Source organism: Oenanthe melanoleuca, chromosome 28 (assembly GCF_029582105.1).
Source record: "Oenanthe melanoleuca isolate GR-GAL-2019-014 chromosome 28, OMel1.0, whole genome shotgun sequence".
Classification (NCBI taxonomy): domain Eukaryota; kingdom Metazoa; phylum Chordata; class Aves; order Passeriformes; family Muscicapidae; genus Oenanthe; species Oenanthe melanoleuca.
In genome coordinates, this window is record NC_079361.1 from 2,483,759 (window position 1) to 2,501,794 (window position 18,036).

Here is an 18,036-nt window from a genome sequence, read left to right on the forward strand (position 1 = left end):
TCAGCTCAAGATTTACTGGTGCTGCTGGGACTGACCAGGGGCTGGGGCTCAGCTAAGCAAGAGCCCACATTTAACCTCCACTGATGGCTCCTCTTTAGCTGCCAGGACTATCCCAGGTCCTCCCAGCCACCAGACCCTGTTCTCAAGGGATCTTTCTGAGAAAGGAAACTATTTAACACCACCAGTTGGAACACTGGAGTGGGAACAAAACCACTACCAGGAACAGAATTTCTGTCTGATTGCAAATCTGTTGGCAAAAAAATAACAACACCATAGGAGTTAATACTAACTTTATTATACAATATTTAAAAAGTCATTTCTCTACCTGTCCCCTTACAGCTTGCATTGTGCTGCAGTGAATTTGCCCAAACTGCAAGAATAAGTGCTTCCTTTCAAGAAGGACAAGCAAATTCATTTTAAAAAGAAATACACATTTAATGACAGCAGATTTGCTAAAAATGGTAACTTTAGAGTTGCTTTTCAACAGTCAGGTTCCTCCAAAAGTCAGCTGGATGATTGGCTTCACTCTTGTGATGCTCCTAACAAGGCTGAACACGTCGAGGCTTTACACCAACACTCACGGACAGAATTCAAGCAGAGGGAACACAGAGCCAAGCAGAAGGTAATAAAAAGACCAAATTCCATTAAGTTCATACAAATACCAAACTAATCTTATGTTGAATTTCACAAAGTAACTATTTCTTGATTCCAACCCACTCAGCAGTTCCTTTCCCTGGACCACAGGACACTCCGAGGGGTGGCGGCTCTTTGGGCCGGGCTCCTGCGAGTCCCCGGCTCCCAGAGGATCACAGGGTCCAGCTGCAGCTCCGAGCTCCCTCCAGGCTCTGAGCCCATCCCACACGGATCACAGGAGCACCTGGCACAGCCTTGACAGTAAGGTTTTATGGCACAAAGATATTTTACATTCTGGCTTGTAAAAACAAGGTTCCAGTCTTGGTAGCAGGAAGGGCCCAGGACACCTCAGGTCCGTCTTCGTGTCACAGTGGCTTTGAGAGGGAACTCGTCTGCCTCCCTCCCTCCCTCCTCTAAAGCAGAGGCTCAGCACCCTTCTCACTCCTGTCATTTCCTATTTGCCTTCAGCACAGTCAGCTCAGTAACACAAGAAGCGACTTAGAGATTTTTTTTTCCAAAGAGATACCAACACTACAGCCAACAGACTAAAATTAAGCAAAGTGTCCCATCACTATAATACAAATTTAGGAGGAAAGAGATATACTACCCATAAATTAAGAGTACCCTTTAGCAACCTAAAAGCAGCCTCTTCATTTCCACACAGCTGCTTTACCATCATCGCTGCAGCATGGTCTAGTTCCCATCACCTTTCCCAACCCAGTGCTGGCACAGAATTTATGTCTGAGCTCTTCTATTTTACAACACAATAGAGTATTTACAAGCAGCCAAGTCAGACACGTTCCTAACCCAGCAGCCAAGCTTTGCAGCGCTGCGCTGGCCCTCCAGAGAAGTTCCAGATTGGCAAGAGCCGTTCAGGAAGTGGCAATCGAGTTTAATGTGGAAACCTTTCTGAGAAACCTCTCCAGCCTCACACTTCAGACATTTTCTCTGTGAAAGCTCAGCAGAGATCAGATTCTTACTCCTCCTGATGCACCAGAGTGATTTCTGGCTGTTGCTGGTGCCAGGCTGTGCCCAGGAGGCTCCAGCTGCTCCTGGGCAGGCTGAGGGTCTGTCCTGCTGCCTTGTGCTGCGAGCAGGACACTCTCTGCCCAGCAAGGGCAGGAGCCAACCCTCCAACAAACAGTAATGCAAGGAAAGAAAGAACTTCCCACTGCTGGCTGCCCTCCTCCAGCCATCCCACCTGCTCTCCTGCACCAGTGTTTGGTTCCTCCTAAGCAGCAGCAGCAAGTTTTGTGCTTCCACTGCAGCTGGGGAATTCTGCCCCATAAGGATGTGGCCAGAGCAAAGAGCAGCAGCTCCCCCAAGGAAGGCTCAGCACAGCAGCCCTGCCCGGGCTGGGGTCCCTGGCAGCACCCCAGAGGTTTCAATAGCACTTGAGTCCCCACTTGCAGGAATTCTCTGAGCAGGAATCAGCGAGATCCGAGTGAGGCATTCGGGCATCCCCAGGCGAGGATCTTCCAGCAGCAGAGACCAAAGTGTCGGCTGTGAGCCAAGGAAGGATTTTCCTGCAGTGAGAGCTGGGCTTTGTGGGTGATGCTCATTTATTCTTCCTAATTCTACAGCTGAGTGTGATCTATAACAGCCACGAGCAGCAACCACTAGTGTTATTTTACAGAGGAGAAACACAATACCCTCCCCACTGGTACCACAAGCCTTCCCTCCCCCTGGGCACAAGGTAGGAAGGATGAAAAACCTTCACACAGTGCTGGGGACAAACAACTGCTCCGTTTGGTGCAGGGTGAAGGTGACACTGAGCCAGGAGGGGACTGCCTGTCCATGCAGCAGCTCCCTGGCTCGGCCATCCGAGTGTTCAAACCATGTGTACTCACAGGGCCAACCAGTATCAACCACGTGGAAAAGCCAGACCCAATACAAGGTTCCAATGTTCCTTCAGGTAAAAGATCTTCTATTCCCACAGTTATGATCACTGCCATTGGAAATGTTATCAAAGCAAGGGTGTGCTGGGAAAGGTTTGTTTCAGGAGGTCACTGCCAGGACCTTGGGTCACCTGTGCACAGCAGGAGGAGCAGTGACCAAGTCAATGCAACCCCAGGGCTGGTCCCAGTCTCTGCTCCACACTGGCACATGCTGATCCAGGAGGAAGCAGCCTCTCCTTTTAGGTCATGAGTTCACTGAAGTCCAAACATTTAAATGGCTCTTTTGTTTTTGTTTTTCTTTTAAATCACAACAGAACTAAGGGATGAGATCAGATCCAAATTTGTAAATGGGTTCATTGGCCACTACTGTTCAGATTAGGGATCAACAGTGACGAGCCATTCTCCTTCCCATTCCCTTCATGAATGGTCCCTGGTATTGGAATCAGCTGATACTGATTTTCCCTGATCCACAATAGGTCCAGACCAGAATATTTAAACAGGTTTAGAGGTGCGTAGTATTAAAAAATATCCTTAAGAAACACTGAGGTAGACTGCACCAGAACAGGACAAAAATAATCCCACCACATCCACCTGCCAAGATTTTGCGGATACAAATTTACATGTTCTGTGTGTTTAAGAAAACAAATTGTTTGTTGCTTTTTTTTTTTTACAGTGTTTTATATATTAAAATAAATAAAAAAATTCTAATAAGAAAAACTTCTCTTCCTTAGAAAAGTGTGAGAATATGTCTTCTTTCCTGCAGTGTAGTATAGAGCTGCTAAACAGTTACAACTTTGTAAAGCAGAAGAAATGTAAACGAGGCCTTTTGAAATCCAAAGGTTCTCACCTATGTCTGGACTGTGTTTTCCACCCAAATCTGTGGAGCAACCTGGGCTGAACCAATCCCTCCAGCAGCAAAGGGCCCAACAGCTCCCGGTGCTGCCCAGAGTCTGTTGCCCCCTTTTGTGACTCTGGCAGTGCTGTTTTGGCCAGAAGCAGCTGGGGGCAGAGGCTCCCAGCACCAGCTGCACCCCGGGCGTGGGTGGAGAGCTCTTCCTTAGGGACTGCAGCCCCTGTGCCTCCTCCCAGCAGCTCTGCCCAGGCTGGAGCCACAGCCCAGCCCAGCTCTGCCAGCCAGGGCCTTCTCCTGGCAGAGAGCACAGAACACATCTTGGACTTCTCCAGGAGCAAGTGAAGAACTGAGCATCTCTCCCTGCTCTTCAAGCACCTCCTGCACGACACAGGCCTGCAGCATCCATCATCTTCCTTCCTGCTCCCGTGCTGCTCCCGCCAGCTCCGTGCTACCAGCCCCGCTGGAGTTTCACCATTTCTCTCCAACATCAGGTGCCCATCAGCTCTGTCCTTGCAAACAGCAGCACAACAAAGCACAGTCCTGACAGTGAGCGCTGACATCCCAGGAATTCTGCAGCAGGAATCCCAGGGAACACAAGGCTGGAGGCCTGGGAGCAGCAGAGAGGCAGCAAACCACAGCACCTCTGGTGTGCAGAGCCCAGAGCTTTGTGCTCCCCCTTCAGTGTCCCTTCCTCAGCTCCAGTTCGTGCTCGTCCTCTCTGGCAGGGAAGGCAAAGCGAGGGACACGGGGGCAGAGCAGGAGCAGGACTCGTGTCCTGCTGTGTCCTTCAGGATGTTCTGTGTCCTTCAGCTCCCAACACCCAAGATGGGGCTTCGACTGGAGCCAGCTGACTGTGTTGTATAAATCATGAAACTATTACAAAGCCTTGTCAAGTATGAACTGAACATGTGCTTCATCGCTCCTGCAAGGCTAAAATTAGTTCGTTCTGAAATCTTTGGACCACTTTAAGACCAAACAATCCCCCAAAACTCTCCCCGCCCCAAAAGGATCATAAACAGTCAATAATTTATATGAAGTTAAAATTTAAACTAAAGACATCTTTAAATATGTTACAACAAACAATATATATACTCAATGCTGTAAGGACAGAAAACTCCGTGTCTCAGGTCAGGGGACTCCTACTTCGTTTGGTCTTGAAAGTACCCACAAATCTCAGAGTTCTGCTCATTTAGCTCCCAGCACGTTTTCTTCATTTGTTAATGAGAGAAAACCTGCTCCCAAGAGTCCTCAGTATAAAAATAATCTGTTTAGGATTCAGTCCCTCCAGGGAAATGGGGAAAAAAGATAAGTACACACTTCCAAGAAGAGGAAAGCTCCTGTGAGAACAGAGAATCATAGAGTATGCTGAGTTGGACAGGACCCACCAGGATCATCCAACTCCTGGCCCTGTGCAGGACACCCCGAGAATCCCACCATGTGCCTGAAGGCGCTGTAAGTTGTGTACAAAACCAGAAATGTCTCTTTTGCTCTAGGGTACCCCACATGTAGATACTGCACACACACACACACACGCCCACGCACGCACCCGGGGGTTCCACCCCTCGAAAACAAAGTATGAAAGCAGCAGCTATTGGTCAATGTGAGGATCTGGCGACTGATGTGCTGAATCCTTCAGCTGTAGTGGAGAGGCTTCCTGAAAGCCTGGAATTCTACTGGAAATGCTCTGCTGGGCTGGAGCTCAGGCACCAGAGAACTTCACGTCTTCTGCTGGCAAAGGCGGATGCTTCTCCTTCAGCTGAGCTCACACGGTCGCTTCCTGTTGTGAAACCATGGTTACAGAAGGGACAGCAGCCATGGAAACCTCTTCCATTTATGTTCACAGATAAGTCCACTGACAACCAGTCAACTTGGCAAAAAAAAAAAAAAAAAAAAAAAAAAAAAAAAAAAAAAAAATTAATCGTAAGATGATTAAAAATCTGAAGAGTTTGTAGATGTGTGTCATACACTGTGGCAGCAATAACAAGAGTCCTGAGATTTGTGGAGGGGGGAAAAAAGCAGACACAACCCTTGGGCCAAACAGGAAGTGTTAGGAAGGACTTGACCTGGGCATGGAGAGAATCCGCCCGTTTTTCTTGCCACCGTTCATGTGAGTGTAAGGGATGTGCTCCTCGTAGTTGCCCTTGAGGGCCATGGAGGGTCCATTGTCCCTGCCCAGCACTTTGTCCCTCTGTGAGTACGAGGAGGGGTCCAGGGGAATGCTCTCCATGTTCTCAAAGTCCATCTCGTACTCCTCCGTCTCCAGGGGTTTGTTCTCCTCGCTGTAGAAGAAGGAGACCTCCTGGAAGCTGGGGTGCAAGTCCTCCTTCAGCATCTCGATGATCTCAATGAAGGTGGGGCGCATCTTGGGGTTGTACTGCCAGCACATCTGCATCAGGCTGTGCCTGCAGCAGCACAGAGCACAGTCAGGGCAAACAGACACAATCCCAAGGCTGGCACCCCTGGCAGACCCCCCACCACCCACACTACACCTCTGACACCCCAGGCTGCTTGTTCTCTCTCCAGCCTCCACATCTGCCTGTAGATCCTGACATTCCTTTTTCTCTATTTCTGCCTAGATTAAAAATTCCTTCCGATTCCTTCAATTGTTCTTAACTTGGCTGCTGAAGGAAACAGGGCTGTGGTTCACAGACTCTGTGTGTGTGTGCACATGCACTTACAGCCAGGTCATCCTTTTCTAATTAATTCCCTTTTAATTTTAACTCAGCCTGAAAGATAACTAAGCTCCCAAAACTTCAAGGAAAATGAGAGGCAGGGCAAAGGACAGAGGTCCTGTAAACATCCCACCCAAAAGAAAGGCTGCAGCAAGAGGTCACATGTTATCAGACACCATGGAGAAAGAACTCACAAATACAAATAGAGTTTCAAACTGGAGTTTGTAACTGGCCATCAGACAAATGTCCAGCACAGCAGGCTTCTTTCATAGGGATACTCACAAAACATGTTTATTTTCTGACTCTGGAAGTGCTGTTTTGGCCAGAAGCAGCTGGGGGAAAAGGCTACCAGAACCAGAGAGTTACCATCTGTGCTCCTTTTCCAGCCAGAGCGGCTTTCCCTTACAACTGCTCCAGTCTGACTCCTCGCACAGAATCCCAGGATTACTGAGGTTGGAAAAGACCTCCCAAGATCATGGAGTCCAACCTTTGACCCACTTCCACCTTGTCACCCAGCCCAGAGCACTGAGTGCCACGTCCAGTCATTCCTTGGACACCTCCAGGGATGGGGACTCCCAACCTCCCTGAGCAGCCCCTTCCCTTGGTCACTAAGGATGCTCTGGTGTTATTTCTGTGGGAGGTGCCTCACTAAAATCTGTTATGCTGCTCCCCAGCTGAGGAGGGGTTAAGAGGTGCCCCATCTTTGTTGGCCACACTTCAGGCAGAGTGCAGCTGGGCTGGCTGGCCCTGCTTGCTCACTTACAGCCTCTCTGGGCAGTTGTCTGGCTGATCCAGGTATCCTCCATCCATGACAAACTTCAGCACCTGCTCGTTGGAGAGACCCTGGTACGGCTGCTCTGCCAAGCTGCTGATTTCCCAAAGGACAACACCAAATGACCTAAGGGAGAGAGAAGGCTCCTGCTGAGAACAAAACATCCTGGAGCCCTCCCAGTGACAGAGTTATTTTGGAAAATGCACACTTCAGAAGAACATGGCTGTATTTTTATGGGAGTGTTTCAAAACAACAGCTTTGTTTTGTCTGTGCTCTGAGCAAGTCGGTTTAAACTATGAGTGCTACAACAAGGAGCTGCTGAGCTGGAATCCATCTGGGATTGCAGAGGACAACTTACCACACATCAGAGTAGGTGGTGAACACGCCATCCTTCAGCGACTCGGGGGCCATCCAGCGCACGGGCAGCAGCCCCTTGCCTCCCTTGCGGTAATAATCCGTCTCGTAGATGTCCCTGGTCATCCCAAAGTCTGAGAGGAGAAATGGGCGTGTGGTAAATGCCTCTCCCTCCATCCTGCTTTTCCATCTCCAGATGGATGTTGCCTTCCCCCCACTGCCAAAGCCCAGCCTGCAGTTATCTGTCACCTCGTGATTAATATTCAAAACATTTCCCTTTTCCTGCATTTTTTACTACAGAGTCACAACAGAGACTCCAGAGTTAAATTTTTTGGTGACAGCTTCTATTCTAAACATTATTTTATTCATCCTCTGTAAGTAAAACAGAGCTCCCTTTGCCTGAAATCCCACTGCCCTGGCTTTAACTCCAGAGAGCTCTGAAAAATCACCTCACAGTGGAGTTCCAGGTTATTTTTGAATGTTGTAGTTACTTATTTCTAAAAGGGTTTGGCTTAAAAATTGGGTTAAATTACTTTTAAAAGCCACCTGACCCAATGACAGGATTATCAGCACTGGGTTTGTTGTACCTAACTCCTTCTTTGTCTTAATTCTCATGGAAGCAAAGACCAGTGAGACAAACCCAGGCTGGAAAGGTAATGAACTTTTAGGACAGAGGTTTGGGAATAGAGAAGTTAGAAAAGCTGCTCTGATTCTATAGATGTTGTTCTTACTGAAGTCCACACAATTCTGTCACAGGGAAGAAGCAAAGGGAAGTGCTGAATTTCCCAAAGGCAGACAGTGAGAATGAAATTTTATCAATCTGCTTTTAGCACAAACACAATGTGTGACAGAACCATCTCCTGCTCACAGAATGGCCTGGCTGCAGGGCCCAGCAGTACCCACCCCCGATTTTCACAGTGAAGTCCTCTGCCACCATGCAGTTGCGAGCTGCCAGGTCCCTGTGCACGAACTTCTTGGCGTTCAGGTAGGCCATGCCGTCCGCGATCTCGGCCGCCATCTGGATCATCTCCCTCAGCGTCGGCGGCGGCCGCCCCGGGTTGTTCTGCAAGCAGCAACCACAGCCACAGAAAGGTTTGGCTTAGATGTGACCCAAAAGACCAGCCAGCTCCCTGCCATGAGCACTGGCACCTTCCAACCTGGCCCTGGACACTTCCAGCTTCTCTGAGCAACTCCAGCCCTCACAGCCAAGAACGTCTTCCCAATATCAAATCAAATCTACCCTCTTTCAGCTTAAAGCCATTAGGTAAGTATGAAACCCCAAATGAAGTCACTCTGTTCCACAACAGACTGCCTCTCTCCTGCCTTACCTCAGCTTCAGGTCTCAAGGAGCGCAGGTAACTCTTGAGATCCCCGTGTGCCATCAGCTCCATGACCACCAGCGTGGGCTGTCCCTTGGACACCACTCCGAGGAGGCGAACCTGGAAAACGAGTGAGAAATTCCCTCCAGGCTGTGTCCAAACAGAACAGGCAAAGCCAGCACCCCTGAACCAGAGCTGAGAACAGCCCCACAAGGCCTTGTCAGGGATATTTAGAGAGATATTTAGAGATTATAAATGGCAGGCAGGCAGGCAGGGATTGTAAAGATGCCATACATGCAAGTGCTAGAGCCTGTGGTAGTTTAGGTGTTCTATCGTTGCTGGTTACCTTATGGACAAGTGACTTGCTGGTACCTACTAAATGAGCTTTAGAAAAAGCAGCAGTGAAAACGATTTGGGCAGAAGGGGTTCTGTGGAACCCAGCAGGGAAAGATCCCAGCCCTGACGGATCGTGCCCGGCTGCTTTGGGCTCTGAAGGCACTGCAGAGCTGAGCTGTGTGCTGAGGCAGCCAGCACTTACCACATGATGGCAGCTGAAGCCTTTCATGACCGAGGCCTCGTTGAGGAACTCGATGCGCTCGCGCAGGCTGGCCGACTCGTTCACCGTCTTCACGGCCACGCGCGTCTCGGGCTCGCCCTTGACGATGTCCTTGGCGATGCCCTCGTACACCATCCCGAAGGAGCCCTGGCCCAGCTCCCTCAGCAGCGTGATCTTGTCCCGTGGCACCTCCCATTCGTCAGGGACATAAACTGTTGGGCACAGGGGAGCAGCTCTGAGCTGAGCATCTTCCCTGCCACGCTACAGGGCGAGAATTCTACAAAAGCACCAGGAAACTCCACAAACACAACTCCAACCCCATCCTGCTGCACTCACTGCACGACCACACCAGAAACAAGCCCTGGTTGCTCTCACCATCACTGGCACTGATGTACTCGGGGTTGGAGGATGCATACAGGGGTCCCGTTGGTCCCTCGGTTTGTCTGCAAGACACACAAATTCCACTCTGCAGCCTCTGAGGTGAGGGCACTTTGATTAATCCCCAAAGCATGCAGCAAATAAACTCTCCCCATATGGCTCAAACGATTTCCTGCACTTAAAATTAATGCTGCAATCACTATGGAAATTAGAAACTAAACAAAAACCGACTCCCAACAAAGCAGCAAAACTTTTGGATGAAGTTTTAGATTTAAGTTTCTGGTGAAAACAAGACAAAATTGCACTCACCTCTTTTTCACAAGCACATAAGCAGCTCCAATAATTCCAGCAATTATTATGGCAAAAATAATTGGTACAATGATAACAGCAATATTTGGCTGAGCATTCACTAGGAGAGAAAGAGAGAGTTGCAGGTATTACACAGGTCCAAAATACAATTTTTTTCCTCAACAAAATCTCCCCCTTCAATATATTGGAATAAATACAAAACTTGAGGCTATTTCAGATCAAAATGTGGGGCTGGTCAGAATGAGGACTAATAAACAAAAGCCATATGTCTCCAAGTGATTTCAGGTTCTTGACAACCGATGTATTTGGTAAATATTTAATGACTCTCTGTGGCTCTGCTCGCTACACCTCATCCTCCAGAAATAACCCGAGTTTCTGTCAGGGATTAAATGCTGAAAATGAAAGGAACTCACAGTAATCAGCCACGTAGAAGTAGGTGGGCTCTGTCCAGGAGCCGTTGCCGGCCAGGGAGGTGGCTCGGATCCGCACGCTGTAGTTGCCGGGCTGCAGCCCCCGCAGCCGGCAGCCGCCCTCGCCCGCAAAGTGCTTGCGGGACACGCAGAAATGGGCCTCCTGTGGGGACAGGGCAGTGCCAGGCTCCTCCTGCAGCACCCGGGCTCCCTGACAGCTCCTGGAGAACTCCCTGGCAGCTCCTGGGGGCTCTTGGAGCACCCAGGGGTTCCTGGCAGTGCCCAGAGGCTCCTGCAGCACCCAGAAGTTCCTGAGAGCTCCCAGGCAGTTCCCCAGGGCTCCTGCAGCACCCAGGGCTCCCTGGCAGCTCCCGGGGGCTCCTGGAGAACTCCCTGGCAGCCCCTGGGGGCTCCTGCAGCACCCAGAGATTCCTGAGAGCTCTGTGACAGCTCCTGGGGACTCCTGGAGCATCCAGGGGTCCCTGGCAGTTCCTGGGGGCTCCTTGAGAGCTCCCTGAGAGCTTCTGGGGACTCCTGCAGGACCCAGGACTCCCTGAGAGCTCCCTCAGAGCTCCTGCAGCACCCAGAAATTTCTGAGAGCTCCCAGGCAGCTCCCCAGGGCTCCTGCAGCACCCAGAGATTCTGAGAGCTCCTGGAGGCTCCTGCAGCACCCAGAGCTCCCTGTGAGTACCTTGAGGCTCCTGCAGCACCCACAGCTCCCTTTGAGTTCCTGGAGGCTCCTACAACACCCAGGGCTCCCTGGCAGCTCCCACAGCTCCTCCTGGGGGCTCCTGCAGCATCCAGAGCTCCCTGAGAGCTTCTGGCAGCTCCTGCAGCACCCAGAGCTTCCTGAAAGCTGCTCAGGACTCCTGCAACACCCACAGCTCCCTGTGAATTCCTCAGGATTCCTGTAGCACCCAGGGCTCCCTGTGAGTTCCTCGAGGCTCCTGCAGCAGCCAGAGCTCCCTGAGAGCTCCTGGAGGCTCCTACAGCACCCAGGACTTCCTGACAGCTCCTGAGGCTCCTGCAGCACTCAGAGGCTCCCTGGGGCTCCTGCAGCACCTCCCTGGCTGGCAAACACACCCCAAGGGCTGTCAGTCTGCTCCAGGTTAGTGGTTCATGCTGGATTTGTGCTTTGCAGGGCAGTAGATCAGGTTACAGAGAGCAAGTGCCATGTGCTGCCCTGCTTCTCAGCACTGACAGAGGGCCTGCACTGGGGAGTGCCACTGCCACCAGCCCTGTCCCCATGGCACTGACACCAGCCCTGTCCCCAAGAGCTCATGGGCTGCTCATTGCCTTCCTAACTCCTCTATGCAACGAATTTCACAGAATCACAGAAACACCAAGGTTGCAAGAGACCTTCAAGGTCATCAATCAAGTCCCAGCAACAACCCAGCACCACCATCAGCCCAAAAGTCCCCAAATGCCACATTCAGACATCTCTTGAACACTTCCAGAGATGGTAACTCCACCATCTCATTGTTCAACTTATTCCACTGAGCACTCCTGCAAGGAATTTTCTTTTTCTGGTGTCTAATCTGAAACCCCCCGTCTAATTTAAGGCCTTTCATCTGAGAGACAGCAATGTGGGATTTCTGTCCTTCTGTGAAATAACATTTCTACAAAAGCTCCATGCAGAAAGTTGGCAAATCAGCTAAACTTGCTGAGCAAACAGGCACCAGAGGCAGATTATCTCCTGGTGTTATCCCAGGCTTCCAGAGGACACAAATTCACCAGTGAAGTTTGTATTCCATTAGCTCTGCACCATGAAGCCCACCCAGACAGGGCACTGTATGCACAGGGACTGCCAAACCCTGAAGACCCTGGGCTCCCAGGTGCAGCCACCTCTGCAAGGTGCTGTGAAAGCAGAACCTCTCACCTCTGCCTCCCCAAGCCGCCCGTAGTTCACCTCGTAGAGCACGATGAGCCCGTTGGGCTCCTTTGGCTCCTGCCACTTCAGATGCACAGTGTTCTTCTCCACCAGCTCATGGGAAACTGGGCCAACAATGTCATCAGCTTTAGCTAGAACCAAGTTCAAGATCAGGTTTAGTTCCACATCTTTAAGTAAAATTCACACCTGCCAACACCTCATCCACCCTCCTTTCCCACCGGGACACAAGGACAGCCCTGCTCTTACACACTGCAGCTGCCTCCCACGGGAAAAGCAGCACTTTGGGAACAGCCCCCAGGCCAGAGCAGGGCTCAGGGAGCCTGTCAGGGACAGAATCACCTTCTGGCATGGTCCTGGCACTGACATAAGCTGCCACGCTGCAGCGGGACTCCTGGGCGTCGTGGTTGCAGGCGTGCAGCTCGATGCGGTACCCGGTGAAGTGCCGCAGCCCCGAGATCACCAGCGACTCCTTGAACATCACTTTCTCAAAAGGTTTCTGCTCCTCTGCACCCTCAGCTGCTGCTGAGTTGTTGGGGGAGGATGGGATGGTGGGTAACACCACGGTGGAGTTTGCCACAGAGCCCAGGTCTCTCCGTTTTCTTGATGGCCTGTTAAACACAGTCACCACGTTAGTCAGTGTCAACACATCCAACTGAAAATGAAGAGGTAATATGGGAAAGTTCAGGGTTCAAATTGAACCCTGATTTATGCAATGCAACAAAGAAATTCAAAATTATTTTTTTTTAACCAAGACACATGTCTTTACAAAATTCTGTATCCCGCAGACTCTTCTCCCCACACAACTGCACACAGCGAGATAAAATAAAAATAAACCAATCCAAGCTTCAAGTATTTGCTTGAGCATCCAAGTTCCCCAGGATCTCTCAGCTGAGTAACTTTACCAGGTTGCCTCACGGATGCCTGGGGCAGGGTTGCAATGCTTTGGAGTCCAGCTCCCACTGCTGCAGCCCCGAGCACACATGGTCACTCAGTGACCCCACAGTGCCACATATCCCAAGTGTCACCAACCTGCATTTCTGAAGCCAAAGGCCACTGTCCCAGCTCTCTGGAATACATTTGCCACTGTCCCAGCTCTCTGGAATACATTTGCCACTCTCACCCCTAAGGCTGAACCTCAATGGATGCACAAAGCATTTTAACCTTCTCCCAGGAGATTGAATCTATTAAGTCTTTTTTCAAGGCATGCATTTAGAACTCATGATTCTGATTACATATTCATTTGTGGTTTTGTTAATCAAATGTTGCTCATTGAGTTATTGCATTTCAGTCTGGAAATCTGATTTTTTCACTTGGAAAACCAGCACCTGTAGTGTGACCACATCACCTTCCCTAAGTGCCACCAGCCAGCTTTAATGGCAGGTTTTGTCAGCAAAGAAACAGAATAAATTCAACAGAATTAAGAAGCATTCAAAAATTTCATTTTCTTAGCCAAAATAAAAAAATAAAAAAGAAGAAGGGATCAGTACCAAATCAAAAGTGCTCAATCTAACACTTTTATGTGCTGCCACACATTTGCCACGGGGTATTCCAGGTCGGGATCTAACCAAGGTGGTGAATCAGTAACTGTATTCAGTTACACAAAAGAAATTAATGCCACTTGAAATCCAGACCATGTATTTTAAGGGGGTGATGATCTTTTTGTGTGTGTGTGCATGTGTGTGCAGCTATTAAAGGGTACAAAGAGTGACCTGATCTGAACCTACACTTGAGGCATCTCCAGGCTCTAAAAATGTAACAAGCTGTTGAAGCAAATCTTTGCTGCTGAACTGAACTTTCCACTGCACCTCTGACCACCAGGCCATGGCCATGGCCAGCCCCAGCAGGGACTGCTCTGACAGGTCTCTGCCACCTTCCCTGGAGCTGCTTCTCCTCCTGCAGCAGAAGCCACCAGGCAGAGAGCAGAGTTTGAGATGTCCTCAAACTAACACTGGGCTGCACACAACACAAATATTCACAGAGCTGCCATCATCACAGAATGGTTTGGGTGGGAAGGGACCTCAAAGCCCACCCAGTGCCACCCCTGCCATGGCAGGGACACCTCCCACTGTCCCAGGCTGCTCCAGCCCCAATGTCCAGCCTGGCCTGGGACACTGCCAGGGATCCAGGGGCAGCCACAGCTGCTCTGGGCACCCTGTGCCAGGGCTCCCCACCCTCCCAGGAACAATTCCTCCCTGCAGAATATTCACCCACCTGATGACAAAGCAGGATGGCAAACAGAAGGCTCAACTAGCACATTCCAGTTTTTAAGTTTTCTCTTTCTTAATTATTAATTAACTCCTTTTGGAGCTGCTGTTCCCTCTGCCTGTGTGGTGTGTGAGCAGTGTCCCCCCAGGATGGGGCAGAGTTCAGGGACCCAGCTCTGGGTCATGCCACCTCCCTCCTTGGGAAGGATTCCTTATGGTCAAACAGGACCTGGTTTGCATAAAAGCAAAGCTACACCCTCTGTTTATCAAGTGTGAATTCAGCTGATCCTCGTGTTCAAGGGAATTTTGTTTTTCACAAGTAAAAAACAGTACTTTGACCACTGCTGCAACACAGAGTAAAATGCAAGAATTCCTTCATTCTCAAGTCACAGCAAGTTAAGAAAAGCTTTTGAAGCTGTAAATCCCCAATCTTCCCCTATTTATTATCCTGGATTTGCAGCAATTTTTGTGCCAAATTTTCTGTATTTTCAAACATCTGATTCTTCTCAGAGTTGTTCCAGTGTAATTTGCATTGAGGCCATCTCAGCAGCTCCAGGGAGTTCCCTGTGAAACCCTCAGGTCCAGGTTACTCCTGCTCTCACAGGTGACCAGGGGTGTGAGGGGGCTGGGGGATTCCAAAATTGCCTTTGGTACCTAAGGCCAAGCTTTTCTACACCCCTGAAACCACCCCAGGTCAGCTGGCCTGGCAAAAGCATTTTAGATTTGTCTGTACAATTACTTTTAAAGTGAGTCATTCCTCAGATCCTGCTCCCCAGGAATACTGGGAATGGCACAAATGTGTGTGACAGAGGACAGAGACAGAGAACTGGGGCTGCTCCTGCTCTTGCTGCAGTGGTGATGGAGGGAATACCTGAATGACACTCTGCACAGCAGCCACTCAGCTCCCCTCTGCCTCTCAGGACTTTTCTGCAATCTTTTCCTGCTCCCCAGAGACCTCTGGGGATTGTCTGGCCCAAAGCAGGGGCAGCTGGAGCAGTGGCTCAGGACCAAGCTGGACCATCTCAGGTCATCTCCAGGGATGGAGACTCCCTGGGCAGCCTGTGCCAGGGTGAACCAGCCCTGAGCTCCAATCTGTGCAGAACTCCTCCAAAATGAGAGCAAGTAACACAGGATCAGCTTCTGATGGCCACTTTGTCCAGCTCCAAAGGGGACCTGGTGTGGGACACTGCCAGCCCTGCCTGTGCACAGGAACATTCCTGAACTTCTACTTTGGTTTTTTGTCACTGCCAGAGAAAACTGAGCCCCAGGAGTTGTGACAGTGGCTCCTGGAGTGGGTGATCATGCCCCAGGAGAAGGAACTGTGATTTCCAGAGAGGTGAGATCAGCCCTGGACTGAAGCTGGATCCTGCCCAGGGATCAGATCACTGGGAACAGGGCAGGAGGGGAGAAATGGCACATGGAAAACAAGGAGACATCAGGGAGAAACTGCTGTAATTCTGCTCCCCTGGCATCTCATGTTCCCTGCTGGCCTCATCCCTGAGATTCCTCCCGTGACTGGCAAGCTCCTTCTCTCCAGGAGAGGCCACACAGCACCTCAGGAGAGGTCACTGAACACTCAGAAGCCACGAAAAAAGCACCTGAAGTAAACCACACTCCCTGCTCTCTGCCAGGCTCTGTGAGCAGGTGATAGCACAGTATTCACAGCAAAAAGAATTCTGATTTATGTGGTGACAGCCTGGGGCCTGCCAGGGAAGACAAGCAGGCCACGTGGCAGCAGGGAGGTCTCTTCAGCACTGGCTTGTTGTAGAGGATTAGTTGGCCATGGGATGTGGGGATTTCTTCCCCAGCAGGCTGACAAGGTGGCACATCCTGGTGATTGGTTTCTTCCAAAAATACATATACCAGAAACTGGCCTGAGCAGCATCCTGGGCTGGCTGCACAATAGAACTGGGGGGGAAGGAAAAGAATTGTCTGCCTCCATCAGGAGGAGTTTGGCTTCTGCACAAGGCTTGGTTCTCCTCTGCTTTGGAATCTGTCATGTCCTGGCATCCTCTGGCACACTGGAGCTCATCCTGATGGGCACCAACAGCCAGGGAACAGCAAAAGAAGGGGCTCTGCCCAAGGTTCAGGTGAGGACTGCAGGCACCAGGGAAAGGAACACCAGGGATGCTTTAACAGGGCAAATGCTCAGTGCAGTGACCCAGCTTTTGTCAGGCAGCTGCAGAGCACAACACACACGAGAGGGAAGAGGGTAAATCAGCAGAGATTCTACCCTGCTCCCCAGCACTTCCTCCCCAGGCTGCAGATGAAGTGTGAAGACATTCAACACCACTTAATGTGGCACCAAGTGTGCCACTCAAAACAGGACATTCACCTCCCACAGCACTCACATTCCTCATGGTATTGGAGCTATTTCCCACACTAAGTGAAGGGAGACCACAAATACCATGCTGAAGGACGAGGCTGTGGCCTGGTAAACTGCCCTTTTCCTTTCTTTTCAACTCAAAGAAAAACTTGACCACAAAATTTCAAGACAGGAAAAGAAAATCACTATTTTTGGCATCATCCGATGCCAGATGAGCTGCAGGCTGTTTGTTAAGGATTCTCACTTTATTCTTGAGCTGGGGAGAATTCAGGAGCAGAAAATGAAAGCAGGATCTTCCAAATCTGCAGGAACATCCGTGGTAGGTGCTCAGCTCTCCCCATTCCAACACCCATATCCAGCTGGACTAGACAGGCTCATGGAAGCCTGGCAGTGTGACTGTGTCCAACTTGGTATTTTTATTTAATCCTCAATTACATTTCCCTCCCCCTGACCCCTGAACAGTCCTGTTTGATGTTCTCACCTGGGCACAAACACCTCGTTGTGGAGATAATTCTCGAAGGTCTTGCGGAAAGCAGATTCCTCCAGCTCCTTCTGGATCTGGGAGTCTGTTTTAGGACAGGAACAACACTCCCCACTGACATCCTCAGCTTCACTCTGATTATACTTCTGGGGGTCTTCAGATTCAAAAGGAGGAGACCACGTCCTTGAGGGCAGCTTTAATCCTGGGGACAAAACAGTTTCAGTGTCACTCGTGCCCATCTTGGCAGAAGATGTTTGATCCCACAAAAAGATCCCAAACCAGTGTACACAGGATTCACGGCACATTTGGGCATCTCGTATTTCACATCCAGGGCTGAGCAGTTCCCTCTTTTCTGGCAGGCCTTTAATTCAAAAATGTTATTTTTGAAATGGAGCTTGGATGCTGCTTTATCCCAGTTCAGGTAACACAGAGCAGCAGGTGAGATTTTGGAAGTCCTTGGTGAAATTCTGTGTTCTCAAGGAATTCCAAACCAGGCACCAGCTGCCTTCAAAAATGAACTTTGCCCTGAGCTCCAGCAGCACTGAAACTTTTAACTTTTCTATCTCCATTGCTGCTATTAACTTAAAATTCAGTTTAAAAGGAGGAGGGGCAGAAGGGAGATCCCCAAAGGAAAAAACATGTGATTACTCTGTAAAAAAACGTTTTTAGACCTTCTGCACATACCCTGGCAGTAGCACCTAATGTAACAGAACAGGGAGGGACCGAATTGGGCCCCAGGCAGCTCTGGGAGAGGCTGAAGGAAAGGCCTGGAGGGAGAAGCACCCACTCACCTTTCAGGCAGTAATCGAGCTCATAGAGCTCACTGTCCTCTGCCTGCTCCTGCCAGTACACCAGGTAGTGTGTGATGTTCCCGTTGGGCTCCGAGGGCGGCTTCCACTTGAGGATGATTTGGGATGAGGAGTTGGACACGGAGATGGGATCCAACGGGACCGACGGAACTGCGAGGGAGGGGAAGGGAC

At 50.2% G+C, this 18,036-nt stretch overlaps 1 protein-coding gene across 2 annotated transcripts in view; it reads right to left on the minus strand.

Moving 5' to 3' along the window:
• Window positions 1-273: 273 nt before the first annotated feature.
• Window positions 274-18,036, minus strand: part of INSR (insulin receptor) — a 58,774-nt gene continuing 41,011 nt past the window's right edge. For both annotated transcript variants that reach the window (XM_056512957.1, XM_056512958.1), the window contains 13 exons: window positions 17,848-18,015; window positions 17,057-17,258; window positions 12,385-12,653; window positions 12,034-12,176; window positions 10,158-10,317; window positions 9,745-9,844; window positions 9,433-9,500; window positions 9,040-9,269; window positions 8,511-8,621; window positions 8,086-8,245; window positions 7,187-7,316; window positions 6,820-6,954; window positions 274-5,786 (listed from right to left, as the gene is read on the minus strand). In XM_056512957.1, coding sequence (XP_056368932.1) covers window positions 5,432-5,786; window positions 6,820-6,954; window positions 7,187-7,316; window positions 8,086-8,245; window positions 8,511-8,621; window positions 9,040-9,269; window positions 9,433-9,500; window positions 9,745-9,844; window positions 10,158-10,317; window positions 12,034-12,176; window positions 12,385-12,653; window positions 17,057-17,258; window positions 17,848-18,015 — 2,231 coding nt within the window. In that variant the 3' untranslated portion in view covers window positions 274-5,431. The remainder of the gene's footprint in view (window positions 5,787-6,819; window positions 6,955-7,186; window positions 7,317-8,085; window positions 8,246-8,510; window positions 8,622-9,039; window positions 9,270-9,432; window positions 9,501-9,744; window positions 9,845-10,157; window positions 10,318-12,033; window positions 12,177-12,384; window positions 12,654-17,056; window positions 17,259-17,847; window positions 18,016-18,036) is intronic.